The sequence below is a fragment of the Daucus carota genome, chromosome 5 (assembly GCF_001625215.2).
Source record: "Daucus carota subsp. sativus chromosome 5, DH1 v3.0, whole genome shotgun sequence".
Lineage (NCBI taxonomy): Eukaryota > Viridiplantae > Streptophyta > Magnoliopsida > Apiales > Apiaceae > Daucus > Daucus carota.
The window spans coordinates 34,610,699-34,638,492 of record NC_030385.2 but is presented as its reverse complement, the minus strand read 5'-3'; the positions used below and the strand labels follow the sequence as shown (position 1 = coordinate 34,638,492).

The 27,794-nt window shown below is 32.5% G+C and overlaps 3 protein-coding genes and 4 long non-coding RNA genes across 8 annotated transcripts; 4 read left to right on the top strand and 3 right to left on the bottom strand.

Moving 5' to 3' along the window:
* The first annotated feature begins 4,891 nt into the window (after nucleotides 1-4,891).
* LOC108221093 (endo-1,3;1,4-beta-D-glucanase) lies at nucleotides 4,892-8,530 on the top strand. Its single transcript, XM_017394995.2, has 7 exons — nucleotides 4,892-5,135; nucleotides 5,829-5,850; nucleotides 6,818-6,947; nucleotides 7,140-7,230; nucleotides 7,387-7,476; nucleotides 7,828-7,925; nucleotides 8,201-8,530. Exons 1-7 carry the CDS (start codon nucleotides 4,988-4,990, stop codon nucleotides 8,339-8,341), a joined length of 720 nt encoding a protein of 239 aa, XP_017250484.1. The 5' UTR covers nucleotides 4,892-4,987; the 3' UTR covers nucleotides 8,342-8,530.
* A 1,404-nt stretch (nucleotides 8,531-9,934) lies between these two features.
* On the top strand, nucleotides 9,935-12,613 carry LOC108220702 (endo-1,3;1,4-beta-D-glucanase). Its single transcript, XM_017394549.2, has 7 exons — nucleotides 9,935-10,212; nucleotides 10,337-10,358; nucleotides 11,035-11,161; nucleotides 11,344-11,434; nucleotides 11,505-11,594; nucleotides 12,021-12,121; nucleotides 12,221-12,613. Exons 1-7 carry the CDS (start codon nucleotides 10,059-10,061, stop codon nucleotides 12,380-12,382), a joined length of 747 nt encoding a protein of 248 aa, XP_017250038.1. The 5' UTR covers nucleotides 9,935-10,058; the 3' UTR covers nucleotides 12,383-12,613.
* A 601-nt stretch (nucleotides 12,614-13,214) lies between these two features.
* Nucleotides 13,215-16,548, bottom strand: LOC108221002 (sm-like protein LSM2). The gene is made up of 3 exons (XM_017394904.2): nucleotides 16,410-16,548; nucleotides 16,175-16,333; nucleotides 13,215-13,479 (listed from the first exon to the last, which is right to left on the bottom strand). The coding sequence occupies exons 1-3, from the start codon at nucleotides 16,410-16,412 to the stop codon at nucleotides 13,360-13,362; spliced, it is 282 nt and encodes a 93-aa protein (XP_017250393.1). The 5' UTR covers nucleotides 16,413-16,548; the 3' UTR covers nucleotides 13,215-13,359.
* A 430-nt stretch (nucleotides 16,549-16,978) lies between these two features.
* On the top strand, nucleotides 16,979-19,583 carry LOC135152589 (uncharacterized). Its single transcript, XR_010291894.1, has 2 exons — nucleotides 16,979-17,115; nucleotides 17,539-19,583. It is a non-coding gene; the product is annotated as an uncharacterized LOC135152589 (long non-coding RNA).
* Nucleotides 19,584-21,049: 1,466 nt separating this feature from the next.
* LOC108222552 (uncharacterized) lies at nucleotides 21,050-22,654 on the bottom strand. The gene is made up of 3 exons (XR_001806998.1): nucleotides 22,218-22,654; nucleotides 21,742-21,818; nucleotides 21,050-21,503 (listed from the first exon to the last, which is right to left on the bottom strand). It is a non-coding gene; the product is annotated as an uncharacterized LOC108222552 (long non-coding RNA).
* A 2,184-nt stretch (nucleotides 22,655-24,838) lies between these two features.
* On the top strand, nucleotides 24,839-25,634 carry LOC135152646 (uncharacterized). Its single transcript, XR_010292028.1, has 3 exons — nucleotides 24,839-25,005; nucleotides 25,077-25,129; nucleotides 25,208-25,634. It is a non-coding gene; the product is annotated as an uncharacterized LOC135152646 (long non-coding RNA).
* Nucleotides 25,635-25,887: 253 nt separating this feature from the next.
* LOC108222549 (uncharacterized) lies at nucleotides 25,888-27,204 on the bottom strand. Of its 2 annotated transcripts, XR_001806996.2 has the most exons (3): nucleotides 26,840-27,204; nucleotides 26,681-26,757; nucleotides 25,888-26,426 (listed from the first exon to the last, which is right to left on the bottom strand). It is a non-coding gene; the product is annotated as an uncharacterized LOC108222549 (long non-coding RNA). The 2 variants fall into 2 exon arrangements; XR_001806995.2 differs by having other exon boundaries at nucleotides 25,888-26,757.
* Nucleotides 27,205-27,794: the final 590 nt, after the last annotated feature.

Genomic DNA, 27,794 nt, shown 5'->3' with positions numbered 1-27,794 from the left:
GGAGACCAAGAAATTGTGTAAGAAATGAGTAAAGTTAGATGAAAAATGGGTATAGTGGTGGGACCTAATTATATTTAATAATAGATTTGAGATAGTGGAGGAAAGTAGTGGATGTAATAGTGTTTATATTATTATAGAATGGAGATAGTGGAAGAAAGCCCTCCCTCCATTCCACTATATTAGTCGTTTTGTTATTTTGCACACATATTAAGAAGTGAAGCTATGATCTGTTTTTGTAATTAATACAGCTTAGGTTTCGTGTTACTGCTTATGGGAATTGTCAACATTAAATTCTCTCTTTTACTTTTCTTTTACTCTCATCCATTTTCTCCTCTTTAAACTCTCCCACAAAAATTTTTCTTCCCTTCGATAAAATTCTATTCCCTCCACAAAATTAAAATTTTCGTTTGATGTGTTGTTTTGATATTATTTCCTATTCTATACAGTGAAGGATAAATATGTTTATGAGTTGCATTATTTTTTTTTATGAGTAACATAAATTATACTTTTGACTTAAATATTTAATCATGAAGAAACTCCTCGTTACTTTTTTAAAGTTAATTATTATTCATATATAATCACTCTAAAATAATTTAGTTTAAAATTAGTTATAATATAACAATGTTTTTATATCAAGTTTTTATGTAATTTATTTTATATTCTCAAAATTTTGAGAAAAGGTTAAAACTATATTTCTACAATTTCTTGTATTTAAGAAAGTTAATTTTCTTTCATATATAATCACTTTCTTATATTTAAACAAGTTACATTTGAAAGTTGAGTTTCATTCATATATAATCACTTTTAAATAATATACTTTGAAGTTCTCAAGATTTTGAGAAAAGGCAAAATCTATTTTATTAACTGTATTTATATATGATCGTTCTAATATAATCTAGTTAATTTGAAATTAATTACAATTTATATTTACTATAAATATGATCAAATCAAGTTATATATTGTCATCTTTAGTTGATGTTGTTGCAAGAATTTGTTTAATATTGGTCTTGTAAAGATCCTTGGTTTATTATATTAATGAATTTGCCTGCTTAACAAAAAAAATTATATTCTCAAAGTTTTGAAAAAAGGTTAAATCTATATTTTAAATAATTTCTTGTATTTAAAAAAATTACATTGGAAATTAACTTTTTATCATATATAACCACTCTTAAGAGCAAGTCCAACACTATGCTAAGAGGTTCCCTAAAAATATTATAAAATAATATGTCTTAGTGATTTAGCACAAGATTTAGCACATGAGCTCCAATAGTACTCCCTATATTCATTCCCTATTATTATAATAATATTAAATTTAAACAACTTTTGTGTGGAGGAGAGAGGGAAATGATGTGGAGAAGAGAGAGAAATGAATATTTTAATGATAAAAATAGTTTAGGAGTGGCTAGCATATTCTAAAAATAGGGAAGGGGAAGCTTGTGCTAGTGATTTAGCACATCACTAGCATAGTGTTGGAGTGCAATTTTATCCCATATTCCCTATTTTTGGATTTAAGACTTGATTTAGCACACCTACTGGACTTGCTCTAAGTAATTTAGTTTGAATATACATGTGTGTGTGGAAAGTGTGATATATTCTCACAATCAAAGAAACAACATTTAAAAAAAATTATCAAATTAATTAAGTGATATATCAACGTATTCATTTAATATTGTTACAAGAATTTATTTTATATCCTCAAAGTTTGAAAAAAAAAAATCCTATTCCTATTATTTAAAAAATTAAATTGTTGTATTTAGTTATATTTCAAAATCAAATTAAATACATAAATGAGCACTATAAAAAATAAGAATGAAATAAAGTATTTTAAAAAAAGAAAAAGAAATAGAGTGGGTGAGCATATGAGTTTATACGGAAACAAAGAAGGGGATAAAAGAGTGCAGGTGGCTGACATTAAAGAAAGTAGCGTGATAATTAAAAGTTTTTATAACAAGTCAACATAAGCCATTAATGATAAGCAGGTGAGTAAAACTAGGTCATTGAGAATAAAAAACGACTACTAATATAATGGAATTTAAAACTAGTCAAAACACGTCTAATATAGTGGAATGGAGGGAGTAGTTGGTGTAATGATGTTTTATACTCCCTCTGTCCTATAATAAGAGTCGTTTTGACTTTTGACACGTAATTTGAGGTGTAAAAAAAACATATCTCTACATATTATTTTTCAAATTTTCTTTTTCTGAATAAAAGTATAGATGTTAAATTTTTATTCAGAAAATGAAAATTTGAAAAATAATATGTAGAGGTACGTTTTTTTACACCTCAAACTACGTGTCAAAAGTCAAAGCGACTCTTATTATGGGACAGAGGGAGTATTATAAAACTTTACTACTTTTGGAATGTATACAATTGGTGGAACGTCCCAAAAAGGAAGCTGTATACAATTATACAATTGGTGGAACGTCCCAAAAAAGAAGCTGTACACAATTCATTGGGACGGAGGGAGTATATTTTTTACAGAAAAAATTATTTAAAATAAATTGCAAAATTGGGACGGAAGGAATATATTTTTTACAAAAAAAATTATTTAAAATAAATTGCAAAATTATATTTTATTGAGGTATTAAAATGTGGGTCACATCCCGTGCGTGATATATACTATTCGATGGGACGGAGGCAGGGCCGGCTCTTCATATAGGCTATTTAGGCGACCGCGGCCCCAAACTTTTGAGGCCTCCAAATATATAATGCTATGCTTATTTATATAAATTGAAAATTAATATATAGTTGAAGATTGTGATATAAATAATAATTTATATATATGATCGTTTTGTTTTTATAAAAACAAATAAATATAGTTAGTTGTATTTATTTTTTGTGCTCACATAACGTTTCTTCTGCTTATATTTATAACCTAATAAATGTCCATCAATAATTGTTTTTAAAAATGTAATCTAAATAGAAGTTGTAATTGTCAAAAGAAGAGGCCACGATTATCGTAAAATGAGATATTGAACGTTATATGTATTTTATATCAATTCATTTTTATTTGAATTCATTTGATTTCTAACTCTTTTTTTATAATTATTTAATTTCCAACTGTTAGTGTTTTTTTTTTTTTTTTTTTTTTGTAAGGTCTACATACAAGTAGATGAATTGTATCGAAATACAATAAACCGCATCCGGGATATCTTTCTTTCAAGAAAGTTTATCATCTAACCGAAAGTCATGCAAGCACAACTCCGGACGCTTAGACAATAAAGCTTAAATGAATTAGAAAAGAATACCAATGAAGGATGAAAGAAGTCACGAACACCTAGCTCCAAAGTATCCTGAAAAAGCATATATCAATATACAAGAAAATAATATATATATATATATATATATATATATATATATATATATAATGTAAAAAAGATAGTAAATTTAATAAAAAGAAAAAAGAAAAAACGAAAGAATATATATATATATATAACAAAATAGAGAGAAATAAAATAAAGTAGAAATATTAAATAATCTCTAACCAAAGGAAAAGCCTTTGGTTAGACACATAAAAATTTAATAATTTAACTGAGGTATAAAATAGAGTTTAAAAAACAATTAAATATATTATATATTATGACCATCAAAATGGTAACACAAGCCATAAAAATGGCACTGAAAGCCATTAACGGCACAATAAAAGTCATCAATAATGACCCCCCATAAAAGGTACCGAATTTGAAAAGTTTGGATAGATGTTATCGATCTTATATTATATATAGGATCAGTTACGTTTGGTGTTATGTATCTTCATGTTCGATTTTTAGTTTTTCGCTAGTGTTCATGATGATTGTTTGCGGTTCTTGGATGGTGACGGTGGAGCTGGTGCACTGATGACTTAATTAGTGCGTGTTGCAATGTTAGATTAGCTTGACTGACTAATTTTATTGCGTGATTCTAGTTTTAGCTTTGTAATTTTGGATATTATTTGGTTTTAATAGTATTAATTGCAGATCTTAAAATTAGTTATCTTTGAATGGCTAGTTGACTCCTTTTAAATTTGATAATCTTTGGAATTTGACTTTTCAAATAATAGTACACTATTGTACATTAAAATTTTCAAATAATAATAAATTATTTGGTAATAAAGAATAGATTAAAAGCATGTAAATTATTAATATTAAATTTAGAATATCTATTATTGAAAGATATTTTATTTACCCGAAAATAATAAGTATCTTTATACTAAACCATACATATACTTTATATTTTTATAATAGAAAATACTAATATAAAAGTAACATAAATTTTTATGTAATGATGTTAGATAATATTAACATTTAAATTTACAACATCTTACATTTGTATGTATAAAAGTTATTTAATGCTTTTTTTTTTTTGAAACAAGTTATTTAATGCTATGTATATAGAAATAATGTGTTGGCTGCTCATAAAAAAATATTTCAAGAGGACTTCTGTCCCAAAAAAAAATATTATGAAAAAAAGACGTTTTCTATCATATATTAAATAATGATTTGATTTTCATTTTATATGTACTTGTATTTATTAGATAAATTTATTTTATAATGTTTCCAATATTTTTATTAATATAAATTTAATTTATAAAAAATTAAGACCTCATTTTCATTTTCGCCTAAGGCCTCAAAATACCTTGAGCCGGCCCTGGACAGAGGACTACAATAACGTCCACGTAATAACAACATAGTTCCACAAAGATTGTTATATTTTGAGTACGACCCGGAACCCATCACTCTGTCCCTTCCCTCTTCTAGATGCTTTGCAAGATTGAGTCCATGATTTATATTACGTTTCACACTTAATTTTATCTTCATCACTTTTCTTCTTTAATTAGAGTACGAAGTATTAACTTTTTGAAATCAATTTAAATTATTAATATTAATTAATAACAAATTATCTTGTGTTTAAATGTAAAAAATTATCATAACCACACATTATTAGTCTCTAGTGTCAAAAGTAATCTTTATAACAGTATCATCAGTCTTGATTTTTCATCAACTTGAGAATGTCAGGAGCTGAATGTTGCAGAAACCCACCCGTGTTAAGCTCAAGCAGTGGATCAGGATCTGTGATTCAACTTGCAGGGCTGAAAGCCTATGTCTCCGGCTCTTCCCACTCCAAACGGGCCATTCTTCTTGTTTCTGATGGCTTTGGTACTTTACATAACTTGCCCCTGTCTAACTGTCTTGCTTTTACCTTTTCTTATTTCTGTTATTCTGCTTTTCTTCATGTGGGTGCTTCTTCTCCGTTTGACTTCGCAATATGTGTACTTTAAAGATATGCTGATGCTTCTTTATGACTTTATGTGTTTTGCTTTGCATGTCTTGTGAAATTTCATGTTCAAGCCGGAACTATTCTTTATTCTCATGTTACACGCTACTTGCTGACTCTGACTTCTTTGTATTACAATTTACATGCGGAGGAATTTAATTAACTAAGGATTTGTCTGGTGTGTGCCCACGGGCACATGCTAAGCACTGAAATCTATAAATTTGGATGGTTTTGATTGGTGTGGTTATTGTAAATGCAGGGGGGCCTCCACTATTGAAAATAATATTCTAATTATATCACTCATTTCTCCATTCCATTCATTGGATTACTGCACCCTAAACTAGAGTTTAAATCCCCAAATTTAGGGGGAATGTTCCACTATTTCTATACTCGTTCATTTTTGTTTTCAAATCTTCCCTCCTATCCCCTTTATTTTCTTTCACATTACAAATTCAATTCCAGTAGATAACGCATTAACACGCATATTGGAGTTCAGGATAAATAACCCAACATTTGGTCATTAGTAATGCTTTGTGATTATTTCTCACTTATTTTACTCCGATTACTTTCTGCAGGTTATGAGTCGCCGAATTTAAGGTATTTCTATTATCTCTCACATGTTATTCATGAAAATATGAGCAATGCCATGGACCCGTAAATAGTTTCAGAATTTGTTCCCAAATGACAATTGGCATGATTTTATTCGTGCTATCTATGTGCATATAAGGGGTGGTGGGCTCTTCATTTTTAAGATACACATCCGATCAATTTTCGCGTATGTTAACATAGCATTCGGGAAAGAATTTGGTAATCAGGTCGGGGTCCCTAGCATTTCTCTGATAATATATTGATCTGTCAGCTGCCTATGAATTGACATTTCCAATTGTCCTTGAGAATGTTCTGTTCCCTTGTCATACATATTAGAAAACTTTGTACAAAATACAATCTGAATTCAACTAATGACTTCTAGACTACACAAGTGAAACTGTGAAAGACAGCGGTGGCATACTGGCTTGATATAATACTCATGCAATCTGCGAAACTACACCTCTAAACAGCTTGATTCATATGAAGCCTAGAGGGGGGAATACAGATGCTGTACGTATCTGTATTAGGTTTCAACTTCTGCAGCTAGGGTTACATTTGCATTCTAATGACCTGAAAGTATTCATAAGAATCTGCTAAACTTGGAGACTGACACTGATCCACTATGAAAGTCTATTCAGCCTTAAAAAGGGTAGCTTGTAGTTCCACTATACCCTCACTTCTAATGTACTTAAACTCAAGGGTATCCTCAAACCTGGGATGAGGTGTTGTTTGCATACGTATTTAAATTCCTAAAATGATCATTCATACACCAAAAGATAAAATTTTAAATTTTGCACAATTGATTTTCATATTCATCAGACTTTTTCATTGATTTTGCTATGTATATTAAATCTATAGACAAGGCTAGCAAGATAGTCATACACAGTATATATCAGGTTAGCTTTTATATTTTTCAAGTTACGATGTTAATTTATATGGAGACTAAAAGTAGGACACCATGTCTTTTACTATGAAGGAAGATAGCCGACAAAGTTGCTACTGCTGGATTCTATGTGGTGGTACCGGATTTCTTGCATGGAGAACCCTTTGATCCACATAATGCTGATCAGAAGCCATTTCCAGTCTGGCTGAACATACACAACACAGTTTGTTTCTTTCTATACTTGACTGATTTTCGTTTTATATTGAATTTTGTCAAAAGACCTTGTTAACAGCCAGATGATTACAGCTTAACAAAATATCGATCTGTTTATCTTGTGAAGCAGACCATATTCATATATTATGAACACAGGTTTGTATAATGTCAAAGCATCCAACTTTCATGCTATTTCATGCAGGACAGAGGATTCGAAGATGCAAAACTAGTTATTGATGCTCTGAAAAGGCAAGGCACGACAACATTTGGAGCTGCAGGATTTTGCTGGGGCGGTATGATTATTGCTTAACATCATAATAGCAGTATTTTTTTCTTCTAGTCGCCTTTATCTTCAGTCATTCAGCATATATATTCGTGAACTTATATATTGCAAATTAGTTTTGCTGTTGCTGGTAGTAACTTTGTTCTGCCTCTGCTTCTGACCTCAGCCAAGGTGGTTGTGGAACTAGCGAAGTCCACTTATATTGAAGCTGCAGTGTTGTTACACCCTTCACTCACTGCTCCAGAGGATTTAAAGGGTATAAGTTTTAAATTTTGAATACATTCTTTAGGGACTTCTTTTTTCCTGGATTCTGGTAAGGAATTGGAGTTCAATTATATAGGCTACTACAAAATTGGTCTTATAACCCATGAAGTGTATAATGAAGCTGGAGTACACGAGGTTTTTACACAATGAACTAATCTAATTATAATACATTGCGTCATCCTAGATTCTTTTTCTCCTTGCACAATTTTTTCACTGAAACTTTATTTCTCCCTTCTGGTATGGCAAAAACCAAAATCATAGTTCGTGAAGCTGAGATCATGTGGTATGTATATAACAATCTAACTGATAACATAGCACTAAGTCAAGATTACTTTTCTTTCAGCGGTTAAGGTGCCAATGGCTATACTGGGAGCTGGGAATGACAATCACTCTCCTCCAGAACTCCTCAGGCAATTTGGGGAGATTCTTATATCTAATCAAGTATGTGGTCTGTAAAATTGTTTAATTTTCTTTCCATACTCTTTAACTTCTGTATTCTTTTGTCACCAACATTTGATCAAGATTACTATCTTGTTGTTGGAGCAAGAAATACAACCTTCCTCTTGACTTTCATTAATGTTAAATAATCACCATAATACTGTTCAGCTACATAGTTCTGACATTTCTGTACCATGCACCGTTTTTATTGTCCCATGTTACCTCGTTGAATCTGTGCTTACTGTATCAGGAGGTTAACGGCCTTGTAAATTTTGTAGGTTAAGACTTTTGTAAAGATCTATCCTGGTGTTGAACATGGATGGGCAGTTAGGTACCAAGCTGAAGACGAATTCGCTGTAAAATCGGCTGAAGAAGCACAACAGGACATGCTGGACTGGTTTCTTGCGCATATCAGTTGAGAACAAGGGTTTTCGGGTCTTCACTTGACTACCATGGCTCTGTTTTCTTGTTATGCTATGGATGAAATCTTCTGAAATATGCTACAGAGTTACAAATATGTTATATGTTAAGAGTTGATGACTGAGTTGAGATACATCAAGACATGGACCTAATAATAATTGCTGCATAATTTGAGAAGGTACATTTCACATTTGCTTAGCTATGCAAGTACATGAACAGAATTAGATAGTATAGTGTGGCAACCAGCGATTATTAAATTTCTGAAATAAAAACTAAATATATGTACTCGATTTTTTTGATTTGGCGGTCTTTAAAACTCTAACCATAGTGATTAGTGAGAGTAGAATTGGAACTCTGACTCATTAGTGAATTTTATTATGGAGTCAAAATATTAATTTTTATTTACTTAAGAAACTCAAATAGATAAGAAAAAGTTAAAGTCAAGTCCACTCCTATCCATTTGCACTTCTGCTTATGACTTCGATGACGTTCATATCCAATCTACTACATTGAGGAGCGTCAATAAAAACGACCTATTTTTGTGAACACATTACTTCTAAGAGCAACCCCAATGGTGTTACTTATATTGAACCCCTAAAATATAATAAAATAATAATTATCTAAAATATAGGTAAGCAAAAACTTCTTTTACTCCAACGGTATTCCCTATAATCATCCCTATATTTGGGAAAAAAATATTTTATTAGAATTTTATTATGATGGGGTACATAAAAAAGGGAGGGAAAATTAAAAAATGAAAGAAAATGAGAGAGGGAGATGATGTGGAAAAATACTTTTCTATCCCTAAATAAGGGGTTTTGTTTTCTCTCACCTAAAAATTTTAGGTAAGGAGTGAATTTTTACTCAAACCCCTATTTTTGTCCACCTAGGCTCATTATAGGTAGGGAAGATGTTCCCTTGGAGTTGCTCTTACATTTTGTTTTTCGGAGAAGGAAAAAGAAAAGATGCATCGATGGGATTTATACTCATCAATTAGTATTAAAAAAAATGGATTTCTTATATGACTGGATATATAATTGATTTGTATAAATGATATATTTATATATATATAATAATCTTAAATATTTGATTTTTCATATATAGTATCCTTGTATTATGTAAAATATAATAAAATTGATGTAAGATTATAAAATAAATTAAATATTTGAAATCTTTCTGGAAAAATATGTGAAATAGATTTTTGAATCATGTAAACATAGTTTATATTAGATTTTATAATAAAACTGTGATCATTTATATCTCACTAATTTCAACTCGTTTCACATGATTTAAAATTAAAAAGTCTATTTCATATATTTATATCAATTTGTTTACGGTCTGAAATCAAATTTATTATATTTCATTTAAAATAAGAATATTATATATGTAAAATTAAATATACAAAATTATTAAAAGAATTAAAATAAAATTATAGTATTTTCTTCGAGGAGTGTATCTATATCAATATGGGATTTTAAATTAGCCAAAGTACTGAAAAATGTGTAACATGAACGATGAGCTGCAAATCCAATGATTTGAACGATAAGATTATAAGAATGAGGCGGGTATGGGTTATATACTTTTTTAATCTTCATTCTGTGGCGTGCTGATCAATGTTATTTAAACAACAAAAGTCTCATTTTCATTCTTTCTTTCCCTTTTATCGGCCTCATATTTCTATAATTTCTATCATTTCTGAAGCTTCTCTGGGCTGCCATGTTAGGCCCTCAGTGCTGTGAAAACCCACCTAATTTTCTGAGCTCAGGCGCTTGCGGTGAAGGCTCTGTTGTGGAACTCTGTGGCCGCAAGACTTATGTCTCGGGATCATCGTCTTCTGCTTCTGCAGTTCTTCTGATCTCCGATGTCTTTGGTAACTCACTTATCATTCGTATCTCCGATTTTTTCTCCATGGTCATGATCCTGATAAATGTAACTAATGGTTGACTTTTGGTTTCGTAATTTACAAGTTTCTGATACTATATGCCTTGTTTCAGGTTATGAAGCCCCCAAACTGAGGTATGTGCTGCTTCCTCTGTCCTTTATTTTGGTCATTTTGACTTTTTGCACGTAACTTAAGTTGGCTTATATGGTGGCCGGAGTTTACTTCCACCTTTGAATAGCAATTTTTAAAACTTATAGGTGGAACTATCAATCTACTTTCTTAGTTGACATTGTACCGGAGAATGCTATTTATACTCTCTCTAATTAAGATGTTCAGTTAGCATTATGTTAGTGTATGATGCTAGTATTGAATTGCATTCATAGCAAATCTTTTTAGAATTGGTGTAGTTTTATGAAGCGGATAAGGGGAGATCATTTATTTTCAATAGATTGATGCAAATAAAGGGTCTGTACATTGGGCTTGCGAGGTGATACGACATACATATTTTTTGAAAATATTTCTATGAGCAGAAGGCATTGCACGGGGTCTGTTCCACGTCTCCCAAAAATGCATTTGGGAGATGTGCATGAGTGCATCTCCACGCAATGATGGTGGTTCTAATCCCTTTTACTTACAATCTCTCATATGTGTATTTCATGGGGTATTATTGGGCCCTCCATTTATATTGTGGTATTTTGGTCAGAATTTGTTCAAAATGTTGCATTTAGGACCTTTTTTCTATCATGAATTAGTACATAGATCTGAATTTGGTCCAAGTCGGAGACTGAGTTTTTAATCTCTGCCTTAAAGGAAGCTTGCAGATAAAGTTGCTTGTGCTGGATACTATGTGGTGGTTCCTGACTTTTTTGACGGAGAATATTTTAGAGCTCCGGGTGACAACAGGTCTCTTGCAGACTGGGTGAACGCCCACCCAACAGTGGGTTTCTAACCTTGATAACCGAGTTTGATTTTCCGTATTTATATAATTTAATTTTTATGTAAATATTATGAAAACTAATCATGCGAAGATGTCTTAATAATATATATGACAAGAGAATGATTTCTGTGCATGACCTCTGGAAATTTGTGCCTGTACATTTCATAATACTCTTCATATAGGCTAAAGGGGTTGAAGATACCAAACCGATCATTCAGGCTCTAACTAGCAAAGGAATATCAGCAATTGGAGCTGCAGGGTTCTGTTGGGGAGGTAAAATTTTGTGTACTCTTTCCTGATAACATAAATGGGAAGCAATTGGCTGATATTAGAGCTTGTTCAGGTAAAGTGGTGGCCGAACTAGCCAAGTCCGATCACATACAAGCCGCAGTCCTGTTGCACCCTGCAATGGTTACTGTTGATGATATCAAAGGTATGCCGTATGTGTTAGATATATTACAGTAATATCAAAAGTATGTGTTCACTATTCCTCTCCGCCTCTGGCATTAAAATCACAGAAATGAGAAAATGTCTAAAAGCATGCGGTTAAAAGAACTACCTGGTCCAGCAGTAATACATTAAGTTAAGTATCTGTATGCCGGTGAGATTGTCATGTTATGTTTTATGTGAAGCCACTAATTAAAAGTAACAAAAATAAATATTTATTGGAGTATTCATGTTACTCATTCAGTCATCATTATTGTTTGTTGAGGGTGGATGTACTATTGCCCTCTTGCCCTGTCAGATTCTGGAACTCGCATAAGAATTTTGGCTAGTTGTCTTCTGTGTTGTTTACTCGTTTTACCTTTTACTATATGTTCATCATCTGATAAAGACTAACATTTAACTATTTTTATAGAGGTTAAGGTTGCCATTGCTGTTCTGGGTGCCGAGTTCGATAACCTATCTCCACCAGAGCTAATTAAGCAATTTGAGCCAATTTTGTCCACTAAACCAAAGGTAAGGCATCTGTGAACACATGAAGCTTGAAGATGCCATACATGATACAATCTCCGTTTATTTCAAACTGTGTATGTGCACTGGATTTTCTTTTTGTAGGTTGATAGTTATGTCAAGATCTTCCATGGGACTAAGCACGGATGGACCACGAGGTATGAAGATGATAACAAGATGGAAGTGTTAAGTGCTGAAGAAGCCCATCAAGATATGGTGGCCTGGTTTAACAAGCATCTCAAACTGAAGAGGATTGCAAAAATCTAAGGCATGCATGACAAAGTGATACCTTAGACTTTGTATTTAGGCTCCGGTTGGTATAAAACCAAAGCAAACTGTACCGAGATTTAGTGTCAACAACCCGTCAGAAATGCAAAGCAATAGAAAATTTTATAATGTCATAGTGATATTTTTAAAGGTACTTCAGAAAATGCTGGTCTACTTCTACATTTTCAAAGATTAAGCAATGCCTGCATCACTTGCACAGGCTGCACTATACTTGTATGCTGCATTTATTTTCATCACTTCTATTTAGGGGTGAGCATGAAAATCCGAAATCCGGATTATCCGATTTTTTGGTCCGGTATCCGATTTAAAATATCCGGAAATTTGGATATCCGATCCGAATAAATCGGACCGGATATCCGATCCGGTTTTCTTATATAAATTCGGATACGGATCCGGATCACATATACAGAAGAAAGCGGACCGGTTTATATTTCATAATCGGACCGGATATCCGGTTATGCTCACCCCTAGTCCCCTACTTCTATTAGGGAGATAGCTCGCATCACTTGCAAGGTGCTGTATCTTTCCATCACTTCTACCAACTTGCTCCGACTCTAGCAAATTGTAAAAGCTATCAGCAATTTGAATCATTGGGTCAAGTGTTGGACAAATTTGTGCAACGACGACCCAACAGATTCAAACTCCAAAAGGAAACCTGATTATATAAAAATTACCTACTTCTGAAACAGAAATTAAGCTAAACAAATTAATATAGCATATACTAAATCGTAATATAGAACAACTTAACATTGATCCGTCTTTATAATAAATATATTGCTACATAGTGCAATTCTAAATAAAAACCAAGACAGAGTTAAGAAAATGCACTCTGAACAGGTGCCTGACATTTTTTAAGACAAAGTAATTTGTTTAGACAAAGCAATGCTAAGATAGATGCACTATGGTTGAATCTTGGCCGCCAGCAATTGCAAAGATACATGCACTGTGGTTTGATCCTAGCCGCCACGTGCTTCTCTTCTCGTGGCATCATGTAGCAGGTCAACGTCCACTCCGTCAGGTGGTAGCTGGACATACCTTACAACAGATCCTCGAATAAAACAGTTTCGGACTGAAAGCTGCCAGTTGCATATGAAAACAAAATTAGTTGACAGCATATTTGGAAGATATAGAAACATAGCTGCATGGAAGATAAGGAAGCAAACATAACAAAGACTCTTAAATATGATTTCTAGTCTGACAACATTCACATATCAAACATAATCAAAGTCATTATCTCAAAGCATAGCACTTCGATTGAATTTACAAAAAAAGGGAAGGCTAGTATATCTGAAGCTCGATTATGTACAGACAATATGTTCAATATTGCTAGCTTAGTGATCCAAGGAGTATGAATATAAGAACACAGATTTCGGATAACACTCAAATTATTTTATACAAAGGGAAAAGGGTTGCATATCTGAAGTTCAATATGTATTGACAATAAGTTTAAATTTAGCAAGCTTAGAGCAAGTCCAAGAGTGCCCTATATTGATGTCCTAAATCAAAATTTAAGGCATTTGAAGCAAATCAATGCTCCAACAATGTCCTAGTGGTGCCTTAAAACACTAGGACATGTAACAAATGCCTTATTTTTGAGGCACCACTAGGCATGCCCTATTCAATAAAAAAATAGTTTCCTACCATTCCACTACATCTCTCTCCTCTCTCCTTTTCATTTCCCTCCAATAACAATTCAAATATATTAATATTTTAATAATAAGGCACAATAATGAGGCATGTTGTTGGAGTTGATATATTAAGATGATGTCCTAAATCACTAGAACACATTATTTTATTATATTTATAAGGCATTTGCTAGGACACTGTTGGACTTGCTCTTAGTAATCCCAAATAGTAAAACACAAATTCAGAGTAGGAGATTAGAGCAAGTCCAAGAGTGCCCTATATTGATGTCCTAAATTAAAATTTAAGGCACGTGAAGCAAATCAATGCTCCAACAATGTCCTAGTGGTGCCTTAAAACACTAGGACATGTAACAAGTGCCTTATTTTTGAGGCACCACCATGCATGCCTTATCAATAAAAAAATAGTTTCATATCATTCCACTACATCTCTCTCCTCCCTCCTTTTCATTTCCCTCCAATAACAATTTAAATATATATTATTATTTTAATAATAAGGCACAATAATGAGGCATGTTGTTGGACTTGATACATTAAGATGTAAGTCACTAGGACACAATATTTTATTATATTTATAAGACATTTGCTAGAACACTGTTGGACTTGCTCTTATATCCTATATATTGTAAGTGTAAGAGGCATCTTACTGCTACTGCCAGAAACTATACATATACATATGCACTTATATCAATACATATAAACATGTAACATAACGTATAACAGGTAAAACCGTAAAAGTTTGTATAATCCAGAATAAAATATTAAACCGAGTTCAGTATATGTCAACTACATATATTTATGTAGATACTAGAAAAACATAATCATTTGTTACTTGACACCTACATATATATTGATGAACATTATTTCACAAAAATATAATTACTATACATATAATTTTAAATAACCTAAATTGAAAACTGTTCTTCATTGAACTAACTATAAGCTTTTATAATAAAAGGAAGAAAAGGCATAGATATTGAAATTTTTGTTACATATTTTGCATGAGAAATGTTGCTCACAATACCAAAGTCCATGTACTGGATGAGAAACTGGAATTAAGTTTTAATCCAGACTCCAAATATTATATACAGTTAATGAATTGCTAAAAAGAAGCTTGGGTTGTTAATTAAATTATGCTACTTTCTAATAACAGAGCCACAATCGTTATCCATACTCGATACTGCTGATAAGTTGAGTTTAATATATCCATTAGCACTTTAGCAGCAGAAAAAGCTTATGTACATAAATGATTTTTCATTTAAGATAATGAACTGCCATCAGTTGACCACAACAGTCACATATCTTCCATCAAAAGGACAATTTTTATTGGTAAGAAGCAAGGATTCAGGTGTGGAAATATATGGATTCGACAAATATGACAAGGGCATTGGTCATTAGACATATATAAATGTATTATAAATATATATTAGATGTACATCTGAAAAAACTTTTTGACAAAATTATTAAGTTCATGCAGATTTAATCAAATAATTAACATTCTATGCATGTGCACACCCCAAAATTGCACCCCCTCCATCATATATAGGGACATGGCATAGGCACACCCCAGCAGGGCTGTCCAGTGTCCATTACATTAGGTAACCTGCACACCATTTTGCTAGCTACTAATTAATCCACTCCTTCACAATTGTTTATCCAGCTATGAAAATGCAAAAGCAGTACAAAATCATGTGCTCAGAGCAACTTAATAACCTTGCTACAGTTAAGTATCTTGTCCCAATACCAAAGATTTCAAAGGAATAGACATTCATTCAGAAGCCAAAACTCTCAAGTCTCAACCGCAGTCTTTCTAATGTGCAAGTGCCAGGCTCAATAATATTTCGAAGATTTTAAACTTTTTTAGCATAAAATAAGTATCCAATTGTGAGTTCTGGACAATGGTATTCAAGACAAAGCGAAGAGCCAGAGTATAATAACCAACAACAAATCAAACAACAAACCACTAAACCACCCATACACATCATACATAAACACAACATAAAATTACTCAAACAGAAAAAGGGTACCAATTAACCAAAACAAAACCCCTAAAAATTGGGGAGAAAAGAAACAAAAACAAAACCCTAATAATTGGGAAAAAACAAAGACAGAACATAAATAAGATTACCATGTGGGGGTACTTGTCCTGATCAACAACCCTAGTATTCTCAAGCTTGATGTTCAAATACTGGTCCACTGAATGCAATGTTCCTCGTATTGCCAGATCGTTCTTCAACTCAACGGTCACTTCTCTTCCTACCAAATCCTTAAAATACGAAAAGAACAACTGCGAAACACAAACATAAATCAACAAATATAGACACAGGAATCTGTATGTATCTAGACATCCAATTGTCACTTACCATTTTGCAGTGAAGTCACTTCGCTGTCGTCCTGCTTAGGTTGTTCAAAACTCAAAAGCAACGACTGTTTGGTTTTGGTTCAGCTATTGAGAAGCTGCTGCTGCCTATTTAAACGACCTTTTTGCCCTCGAGCTTTAGTTACATTATGGGTCCTCAGGTTTTTCTGTGTTTGTGATTTGGGCCTTGTTATTTGCGATTTTATTTTATGCAGACCGTATCGAATAATATTCATGACGCACTAGTTATTTATTACTTGTTAAGTAACCAAACAATTACAATTGCTTATTGTTAATAAGTGAAAGTAATTTTTAAATTATGTGTTTGGATATTTTTTTTGATACTTACAACTTATTATAATTAAATATTTCGAATTATTTTTTTAAAAAGTGATCCGATATACATATTTGTAAAGTTAAATTTTTTTTAAAAGAAAAGTCATCAAACTCAAAAGTTGGAAATTGGCTTATAATTACATAAACAGTACCGGTAAGTTGCTTTCAAATAAACGGAGTCTTAGTTATACTTTCTGTTCTATGTGTATACATATGTGTTGTACTTTGTTGTGCTAATGAATTGGAGGGTTTAGATATGCTTTGATTCATTATTCTCTTCCGAACAACTTTGTATCTGAATCCCTTTGCTTGTACAGTGGGATATTTAGTTTGGCCTTGGCTGATGCTTTGAATTTTGTTGCCATACTCTAACGGTAAATGAGTCTACTTATCAAGTTTACACTATTATCCACTGATGAGTTGTGAGTTTGGAAGAGTTTGTTCAGATACACTGATCAGTTTCAAGTACAGTGGTATGCATAGAAAATAGAAATTTAAAGTAGAAGTTTGATCTGCCAATTCATGCATGAATTTTCATTCCTGCTACCTTCCAATTTGGATGCAATTTCTCAAACAAACATTCAATCACTCACCTTTTCCAATCTATGGTTCTTGATTTTTCATTCCTTTCCCCCTCCGTTTCATACCTTACAACTCGAGTGGTATCTTTTTTATGATAGATAGTCATACTCATGCAGTCATGCCTCATAATCTCAATGATGTGCTCAGTAACATGAGGCTCACAAAATTTTAAATTATATTTCATTTCAGTAAGGTTAACTTGAGTTATTTTTCAGGTCGTATAAATTTGGCAAAGCAGGGCCAGATGTTTGTTTTCTATCCAAATGCAAAACTTGGTATACAATCAAGCATGAAAAGAAAAGGTCACTGCTTGCGAATTGTATGAGAGGTGACATCAATCGTAATTAATTCAACTAGATCATTCAGTGTGTATCATGCTTAGGCAAGTAGAAAACTCAGATATAGCAAAGAGATGATGAAACCCTTCTTTTAATTTGCTTTTAGTGTGTGTGACAGTTTTCTAACTTGATGCTGCCACCTGAAGACGTGTGCCGGTATTGAAGGAGGCTTAAAAGCTTGCAGGCTGCAGCTTGTTCTCTTTTTCCATAGTGCTTTTTTGCTACTTATTGTAAAGGTTTTTGATATGAAGTCCTTGTTTCAGGATAAATACTAGTTCTTATGATGGATTGGATGACACTAAATGATGCGGACTTAATCTTCATCTGCTTGGAACAAGTGTATAAATTTTTCTGTCCAGTACACACCCAATAGATTTTGGCTTGTTTATCTGAAAGTTATTGGCTGTCGCTCTATTTGAATTAATAGTTGTACCATTTTCACCCTCTGTGTAGGTCTGCAATTTTTGTTTTCAATTCTTCTCTTGATATCAATTTACCTCTGCTGTTTTACTATGATGTCACAAAGGTTATTATTTTCAGCCAATCTGGTTAGTGCATAGGTGTTGCCAGACTTTTTTACTGATATGCTCTGTTAAGACATTATCCTCTCTTTTGTGATCTGGTTCAAATGTCTATATCTTTGGTACGAATATTTCAAGGTTTAATGGCTATGGAACTAGATTGATGATTTATAGTTTCACAACATTCACATATTGCAGAGTCGGTCAAAGATCTCAGGATATATTATATGATACTGGTAAGTCTTCCTTCAAATACCTCCAGGTTTTAGGAGATTGGAAACCTAATATGGTATAAGAGGTCACAAGCCACCTATATATATTCGATAATAGTGGTTCAGCATGCTGTTTAATATTGCTTCCCTTTTGTTTATATTAGTCCTGTTTCGTGTGTCATTAATGCAGATTGTTCTTTTGTTTAAACACACTTCTATAAAAAGAAATATTCCCTTAGGAAATTTTGTGGGAAAAAAGTTTGTGATTTCTTAGAAGAGATTATTTTTGTTTTCAAAAAGAATCTGATTCCATTTTATGTGCGCCTTTGATAGGTAGTCTCTTTTATTTTGCTTCCTTTAAAAGAAGAGAGTCCATGCATTTCTTAACAAATGTAAAAAGTGTCATTTGATTCCATGAAGCACCAAAGTGGAATATTGCCTAAATTTCTTTGCGTTTTGAAGAAGAAATCCGCACCCAATGTATATTCTTAGTAATCTTTGTGTTCCTACTTGTTAAATAGACCCTGATGAGTCCTTTAGTTCCTGCATAAACCTTTAGACATACTTATAAGCTTTGCTGAAGTTATAGCCTACCAGAATACATAATTCCATGGCAAAAAAACAGAACACCTCGAACTCCACAGGAGGTTTCCTGAAATTTTACAGGCGTGGCCTCAGCACTATCCGTGGAGACCCTCAAAAATCAGTTCCTGTTAGCACTACTGATCATAATCTTATGTCACCTGCAGGAAATGATGTAGTTGTGAAGACTGATATTCCGATTCAGGGGACTAAGCTGAAAAAACAGGAAACACTGACTGACATGTTTTCGGGATATATTAGAAGAGTTAAGAATGGGATGAGAAGCAGCTCTGGTGCTAGTGGTGCTAAAGTTGACTCGAGGCCAGATAGTTTTAATGATAATGTGTCAAGGTATATTCGTCGCACCAAGGTGAATATCAGACGTTCGTCGTCGTTGAGTATTGGTGATGGAAAGAGTGCTACTTTTAAATGAAAATCAGCATGCGGTCCTAAATTTTGTGATGATAAAGTCACTTGTACATGTGTGAATTGTGATCACGAAGTTGTGTTTGTGTAATGTCTGTCCGGTTAATTTGATGTCATATTTATGTACTCCATCCACCAGCTGGCTTCTCTCGCGTTAATGCAATTATATTTTTTACATGCAGTTTATAATCTTGCAAGGGATTCTTATAGTTTTATGTTTATACATGATCAACTGTAACTAATACTCTGCAAGTGAGTGGACTTTATTTGCTAGCTTTTTCTTGTCTCTGCTAGCTTGTCTCAGCTCACTGCATTCTGTGATGCTAACTGGGCATCCTGTCAAATCACTCATCAGTCTGCTGCTGGCTCTGTATCCTCCTTGGTCATTCTTTAGTAGGCTGGAGATGTAAGAAACAGCCTACTGTCTCATGATCCTCTGCTGAAGCAGATTTTCGTTCTATGACTGATACCACATTTGAAATTACTTGGCTCCTATCATTACTCAAGGATCTTAGTATCCCTTCTGCTATACCTGTTAGTGTTACCCTCCTATGTGACAATCAATCAGCCTCTACATCGCATCTAATCCCATATTTCATGAATGCACAAACCACATTGACATTGATTGTCGTATTATCCGTGAGAAGTATCAGTGCAACACCATGCTTCCTGCTCACTTAGCTACTGGACAACAACCTGCAGACTTAGTTACAAAAGCGCTCCCTGAGTCCTTGCCTATATATCAACTTCATTTTATAATCTCCAAGTTGGGAACTGTAAAGGGCTTTACCACTCCTCCCTTGAGGGGGGCTGTAAGAGAAAGAGATGAGGACAAATATCCAAGTTAAGTAAACAATGCAGTAAAATGAAGAATAAGTGAGCAGCTGTTGATTAATGACGTGTCAAATAAGTGTACTAATTGGATTTTGATTTGAGTTAGATTCAAAATTGGATTCTAATTGGAGTTGGGTATTTCAGAATTAAATGCTGATCTATCTAAATTTGAGATGACTATATATACATAGTCATATTGTGTTTGTTATGTGTGCTTGGGATGTAAACTTAGGTATCGCTTGAAAGCGGATGCTTGAGTATTGTTAGGCTTGAGTATATTAGTTTGATTGATTATATTGTTGATAACGGGTTTGATTAATAATATGTGGACTTGCATTGAAGTTAAATCTCGTATTTTCATTCATAAAAATTAGTCAGACAACTAAAGACATTTAGATAATTTTGTTACACAATAGTGAAAGCTTTCCATGTACAAAAACAATAATACTGTACACGGTACACATTTAAGTATGAACTTTCTAATATTCTCATAAATGTGAAGAGAGCTAACAGTAATTAATCTCATCTTCGGAGTAATAATCTTATACGCTCTCTCCTTTCTTTGATGTTTGAAAATTAGTCTTGTTCGAGACAAATGTCCTTAGAGCCTATTGCATAATTTCACAGGTTTATGTTTTTGGGTAAAACAATTCATCAAACCTTCAGAGTCCTGTAATCACGACTTAATAGGTATCTTCTGTCCTTCCCAAATTTATTATCAGAAATAGAGGCAATTAGATAAGTTTGTTACACAATAGTGATAGCTTTCGATGTATAAAAACAACTGTCATATACAGTGTACACATTTTCAGTACGAACGTTCTATTCTTCTCAGAAATGTAGAGACAGCGCTTCAACTCTTCTCTTTTTCCTTTTGCAGTTTACATAAACTAATAGTAATTCATCTCGCTTATCTTCAGTGTAATCTTGTACCCTCTATCCTTTCTTTGGTGCTTAAATATGGATCTTGATCCGGAAAAATGTTCTAGTAGCCAAACTTGAACACATCTCTCATTGTCATATGAGGGATTCTCCTCCAACATTCCAGCACCCCCGTTCTTTGATGAACATGGTTCGAGCAATGCTGTAAGCAACTTTGTTGGCTCAACCTTCTTGATCATTATCTGAACTACCCGAGGGGAACATTTGCTGGTTATGTGAACCTCTGAATCTGCACCAAATAATATCATAAACTGGATGTGCAGAAACTTTAAATTCTCAGCAACTCTGTTCAGCCTCTTCATATTTGTTTCTCCTGGTTCAAGATCTACATGGAAACGCATATATATATATCTCAAAGTCAATTGAAAAATAAAAAATGAAAAGTGAAGGTTAATTAATAGTAATAAAAAATAGTAATAAAAAAAATCATATAATTATCAATTAAATAGATAATTTGTAGAAAATTAACAAATAGTATGTATATCTATATGCTTTCATAAACTATAGCTCATCAAACATTTTAAACAAGTTGTATTTAAATAAGTTGATACAAAAAAAGTTACCAGCAGATCGGGCGAAGTTGGATCGTAGTTGCGGGAGATACATCGATGATTCAGTGAAGCACTTTCTTCATTGTTTCCTGCACTATATACAGATAAATTTAGTAAAAATATAGTATATCTAATATATAAAATTTGAAATAAAAATATTAAAGATAATTTAATTGTTTTCGCCAAAAATATAAAAATACAATCACACGAAACTAAATTCAATTTCAAATGGGGTGTAAAAATTTAAGATCCAATGAAATGTTATACACATATGTTGTGAAAACTTCAACAATTATAAACATACACGAATAGTCATATAAATCTTAACTCTAAAAACTACTAAGCAAAAAAGAATCATGTATTTGGAATAAATATTAGTTTAGATTTCATTTTAATTTACAAATTTTGAATCGAGATAAGTACAGTGTACTAATAAAATTAATTCCAATTGTAAATTCTAACTAAAAAAAATTGTTTAGTCCACTTACTCATCTAAATCGGAATCGGAGAAGTGTCAGATCTTGAACTTTCCGTGACTATAGTAAGAAATAACATGCGAATCAGGTAAAAAATAATAAGCTGACAATAATCTAGAAAAATTCCCTATCGAGACAACAAATCAACAATCGATCAAAAACAAAATCGGAACTCTGATTCCAGTCGTAAGTTTTAACTAAAATAATTGATAAGATTGTTGCGGTTGTAGATGTCTAGGGGGATAGATGGAGATGGGGCTTTGGTTAGCGTGATAAAAAGAGATTTTGGGACGGTGTTATCTGGGAGCGGTGTTGTGTGGGGAGGTTAATAAGAAATAATATGGAAGTAGGTTGGGGGCTGAATAAAAAGAGAGGATGAAAGAGATGTTGAGGCGGTTTTATGTTGGGGTGATTTTACATTGGAGCGGTGTTATGTTGGGACGGTGTTATATTGGGGTGATATTATGTTGTAACGGTGTTATGCTGGGGCGGCATTATGTGAGGGTGATTTTATGTTGGAGCGGTGTTATGTTGGGTAATTTTATGTTGGGGCGGTGTTATATTGGGGTGATATTATGTTGGAACGGTGTTATGCTGGGGCGGTATTATGTGAGGGTGATTTTATGTTAGGGCGGTGTTATGTTGGGTAATTTTATGTTGGGGGTGTTATATTGATAAAGAAATAATATATGAAAGTATTATATAAAAGTTGAAACATTTTCCCGTATTATGTTTGGGCCATGTTATGTGCAGAGGTAGAAGATATTAATATATATGTTATGTTGGGTCGCGCTCAAGAAAAAATCACTCCTTAAAATCACATAAAGTTATTTTTTCTTTTTACCCTTTGGACGAAGAAAAAATTTCTTTTAACATATTTCATTAAATATTTTACAATTTCTTAACATCAATATTCTCAATTTCTTGTGTACAGTTTTTTCCAATTATATATAATAATCAATTTAACACCTGAAATTCGAAAAAAAGTTGATTTTTAAATATGATTTCATAATAGTATAATTATGGATGATTATTATTCTCTTATATAATAACACACACACATATATTTTATTTGGAGCACACAAAAATATTGGAGTATTTTTTTGCATCTCAAACGACGTGTAAAAAATCTATTATTTTGAAAAGAGAGAGTATTATAAACAAGAAAGATATTATGAACGTTTGACTAAACTTATTTTTCAGAAATAAGAGTTTATTTCAAAAAAAGTACATACAAGTAATACAGCTCTACATTTTTGTAAAATAAATATTTAATTTTTTTTATTAAATATAACACAATCACTTAACATTTATTACATCTACAATTTTTGTAAAAACATTCTAAAAAAAAGGGAAAATAGATTTTTTTTCCACTCAACTTATTGTACTTTTAGAAACTTACCACCCAACTAATTTTTTTTCCTTTTACTCACTAATGTTAGATTTGGATTTTGTTTTAGCCACCAACTTAGGTTCGGATTTGAAAACTAGCATTATGATAAAAAAATTTGTCACTGAACTTATTGCGTCTTTAGAAACTAACCACCCAACTATAATTTTTTTAATTTTACTCACTAATGTTAGATTCAGCTTTTCTTTTTGTCACTGAAGTTAGGTTCGGATTTGATTATTAGCATTACATTTTCTGTGTAGCATTATTAAAATATAGTGTTAGTCTGTAATGTTTTGATGATTTGATATATGTTTGTATCTTTATATATAATATTTTTATGGCTTTTAAAAGATGTAGTTTCATAAATAATTTATTTTTTTCTTCCGAATGAAAATTCAGAGCCTTTAAATTTTTACACGCAAAAAAAAATCACAAAAATAAGTTATGAAACTATGTTTTATAAGAGTCTTAAATATGTGCCAAGCAGTAGAAAAAATTATAAATTAATAAGAGGGACGAAGCTATAAACAAATGAGAGGGACGAATGGAGTAATTAACATAAAATGATGCATTATATAAAGTTTTCCTCTTTATTTATTTATCTTGAAAATTGTAATCAGATAAAGTTATTAAAATATTTGAAGATAAATTCCGGAGAGATCTTAGACTGAGCTAGTAGATTGAAACTTTAATAGCGAAAGATGATTCATCATATCACTCAAATACACTTTATCTTATGAGACAGGGTGAATTGTTTGAAGTCATTGATTTCATATTCATGTTTTATTGAATTTTTTGAATTCTAATTCCGATTTTTCCAGATTTTAATTTTTCATCGGCTCATGTTATATTATTGTTGCTATATATAAATATATAAACATACGACACATCATCAAAATATTACATATTATCACTATATATAAATGATGCTACAGAAAACTATCATAATGCTAGTAATCAAATCCGAACCTAAGCTGGTGGCTAAAAAGAAAACCAAACCTAACATTAGTGAGTAAAAGGAAAAAAAAATTAGTTAGGTGGTAAGTTTCTAAAAACACAATAAGTTGAGTGGCAAAAAAATCTATTTTACCAAAAAAAATAAGCCGCGTCTTTCAGAAAAAAACCCTTCCAAACAGGGCTACTGTGTGACCTACTGACCGTTGATGTTTTTTCCTACAAGCCAACTTGATTTATTTGGCTATTTTCAAAAAGTTACTGATAACAACAGGAGATCTTGACGAAAGAGCAAAGTAAATTTCAGAAACAGGCTTTTGGGTTCTACAAGTTCTTTCGAAACAGAAGAGAAGAGTGAACAAAGATGAGTGATGAGATTGATAAGCTGCGTTAAGGAATAGGCTGTTTAGTTGGTGCAGCACTGTCGTATCTTCTTGGAGAGGAATCTCGAATGTGAGTTAATTTTTACGTGTAATCTTCGGTTTTGTAATTTAAATCCTAGTATCTGACTCTCTTGTTTACAGAAATGCTGAATCGCTTGGGAGGGTTTTTTGCGTAGCTCAAATAAAGGATTTGTGTAAGTATGCTGAGATTTTGATAAAGCTATGCTAAAATTTATTCATCATCTGCCTTTGCTAATCTCTTGTTTTCTCAGCACTGTTATTTGATCATACGTCCATAGTGTTGCCTTTGATCATCACTGTATCTGGAATAGTCGGCTCGAACAGGGCACTTAAGTTGGAGTCTAGCAAAGCCAAGGCCGTGATTCTTCATGAGGCGGTGAAATAATCTACAATCTTTAGTCATTACTGAAAAATCCGATTTGTCTACGTGTTTTTGGATTTTAATTTAATTTCTGAAACAAATAAATTTGGATTTGGATATCTGGTATTTTGAACTGAAATCCGATCTGAATCCAAAATATGATATGGACTCAATATTAAACCCGAAAAATTCCAGTAGTAGTATACATATATATTTATATTGGTTGGTTTTATTACTCCTAAAGTATTGTTTAAATTTTATTTTTTGTGTAATTCTGATTAAAAATCAAAACTATTTATTGTTTGCTTGATCCAGACAAACAATATGTGAACTTGCATTAAAGTTCACGTATCCAAGTTTAAATAAAGGCTTGAGTATCTAAGTTTGATTGATTATATTATTGATAACGAGTTTGATTAATAATAATACGTGAACTTGCATTGAAGTTGAATAATCTCGTATTTTCATCCGTAAAAATTAGTTAGAAAACCAAAGATATTTAGATAAGTTTGTTACACAATAGTGAAAGTTTTTCATGTATAAAAACAATAATACTGTATAGTGTACACATTTCAGCATGAACTTTCTAATATTCTCAGAAATGTGAAGAGAGCTTCAACTTTTTTCTTACTCTTTATGCAATTTACACAAACTATTATGCAGTTTACACAAACTAACAGTAATTCATCTCATCTTCGGAGTAATCTTACACGCTCTCTCCTTCCTTTGATGCTTGAAAATTAGTCTTGTTCGAAAAAAATGTCCTTAGAGCCTATTGCATAATCTCATATGTTTTTGTTTCCGGGTAAAACAATTCCTCAAACCTTTAGAGTCATGTAGTCACGACTTAGTAGGTATCTTTAGAGTCATGTAGTCTCGACTTAACAGTTGACCATTTCTCGGATAAATTCAACTTTGCGAAGTTGAGGCTTTTCAGCCGAGACTTGGAAAATCCCACAGCTGCGCGGCTCCTTTGATGAACATGGCTCAAGCCATGTTGTAAGCAACTTTGTGGGCACAACCTTCTTGATCATTGTCTGAACCACCCGAGTGGAAACGAACTAGCACCGCGGAGAATTTGGCTAGCAGAACCACAAGCGGATCGCTCACTGATAACATGGTAACACGTATATATTTAAGTCTATTGAAAAATAAAAAAATAAAAGGCGAAGGTTATTCAATAATAATAAAAATAAATAAGTAATATTATTATCAACAAAAGAAGAACTCATTTAATTATCAATCAAATAGATAATGTGCAGAAAATTAACAAATTGTATGTATATCTATATGCTTTCATAAAATAGGCTTATCAAACATTTTAAACAAGTGGTATTTAATTAAATTGATATGAAGAAGTTACTTGCAGATCTGGCCAACTGGGATGGTTGTTGGAGGAGATACATGGATGATTTGATGAAGCACTTTCTTCATTGTTTCCTGCATTATATACAAATAATGTTATTAAAAAAATAGTATATCTAATATATAAAATTTGAAGAAATTGGTTTAGTCCACTTACTCATCTAAATCGGAATGGGGAAGTGCCGGATCTTGAACTTTCAGCAACTATAAGAAATAACATGCAGATTAGGTAAAAAAGATATGTCGGACAAAAATATAGAAAAAGCTTCCTACCGGGATAACAAATCAACAATCGACCAAAAATATAAAAATGGAACTTTGATTCCAGTCGTAAGTTTTAACTATTATAATTGATAAGATTGTTGCAATTGTAGATGTCGATGGGATAGATAGGATATGGGGGTTTTGTTTGCGTGATAAAAAAGAGATAGGATGAAAGAGATGTTGGGAAGGTGTTATTTGGGAACGGTGTCATGTGGGGGAGGTTAATAAGAAATAATATGGAAGTAGGTTGGGGGCTAAATAAAAAGAGAGGATGAAAGAGATGGTGAGGTAGTGTTATGTGGGGTGATTTTATGTGTAGCGGTGTTATGTTGGGGCGCTTTTATGTTGGGGTGGTGTTATGTTGGGGCGGTGTTATGTAGGGGCGTGGGGTGATTTTATGTTGGAGCGGTGTTATGTAGGGGTGATTTTATGTTGGAGCGGTGTTATGTTGGGACGGTATTATGTGTGGGGGTGGGGGATTAAAGAAACAATATGATATAAAGGTTAAAAGATGAGTACATTTTATAGAGGGGTTCCAAAAATATTATGTATGTTATGCATGATAAAAAAGGATAGGATGAAAGAGATGTTAAACGCGTGTTATGTTTGGGCCATATTATGTGCGGTGATCAATAAGGAAATGATATTTTTCTCAAAAAAAAAAACAAACAAACAAGGAAATGATATAAAAAAATCATTTAAGGATTGAAGGATGAATATATTTTATACTCTCCGAGTTAAGAATTGTAAATTTCTTTATCACTCTTTCTTCGAGGGGGATGAAAGAAAAAGAGATCACGAGAAATATCCAAATTTCTTCATCACTCTTCCTTCAAGGGGATGAAAGA

Coding starts and splice junctions, on each gene's coding strand:
- LOC108221093 (XM_017394995.2), top strand. CDS start 4,988: ATGTCAGGAGCTGAATGTTGCAGAAACCCACCCGTGTTAAGCTCAAGC. Junction 5,851..6,817: donor TATGAGTCGCCGAATTTAAG/GTATTTCTATTA, acceptor TTTACTATGAAG/GAAGATAGCCGACAAAGTTG. Junction 6,948..7,139: donor GGCTGAACATACACAACACA/GTTTGTTTCTTT, acceptor TATTTCATGCAG/GACAGAGGATTCGAAGATGC.
- LOC108220702 (XM_017394549.2), top strand. CDS start 10,059: ATGTTAGGCCCTCAGTGCTGTGAAAACCCACCTAATTTTCTGAGCTCA. Junction 11,162..11,343: donor GGGTGAACGCCCACCCAACA/GTGGGTTTCTAA, acceptor CTCTTCATATAG/GCTAAAGGGGTTGAAGATAC. Junction 12,122..12,220: donor TTTTGTCCACTAAACCAAAG/GTAAGGCATCTG, acceptor TTCTTTTTGTAG/GTTGATAGTTATGTCAAGAT.
- LOC108221002 (XM_017394904.2), bottom strand. Junction 13,480..16,174: donor AGGACAAGTACCCCCACATG/GTAATCTTATTT, acceptor TGCAACTGGCAG/CTTTCAGTCCGAAACTGTTT.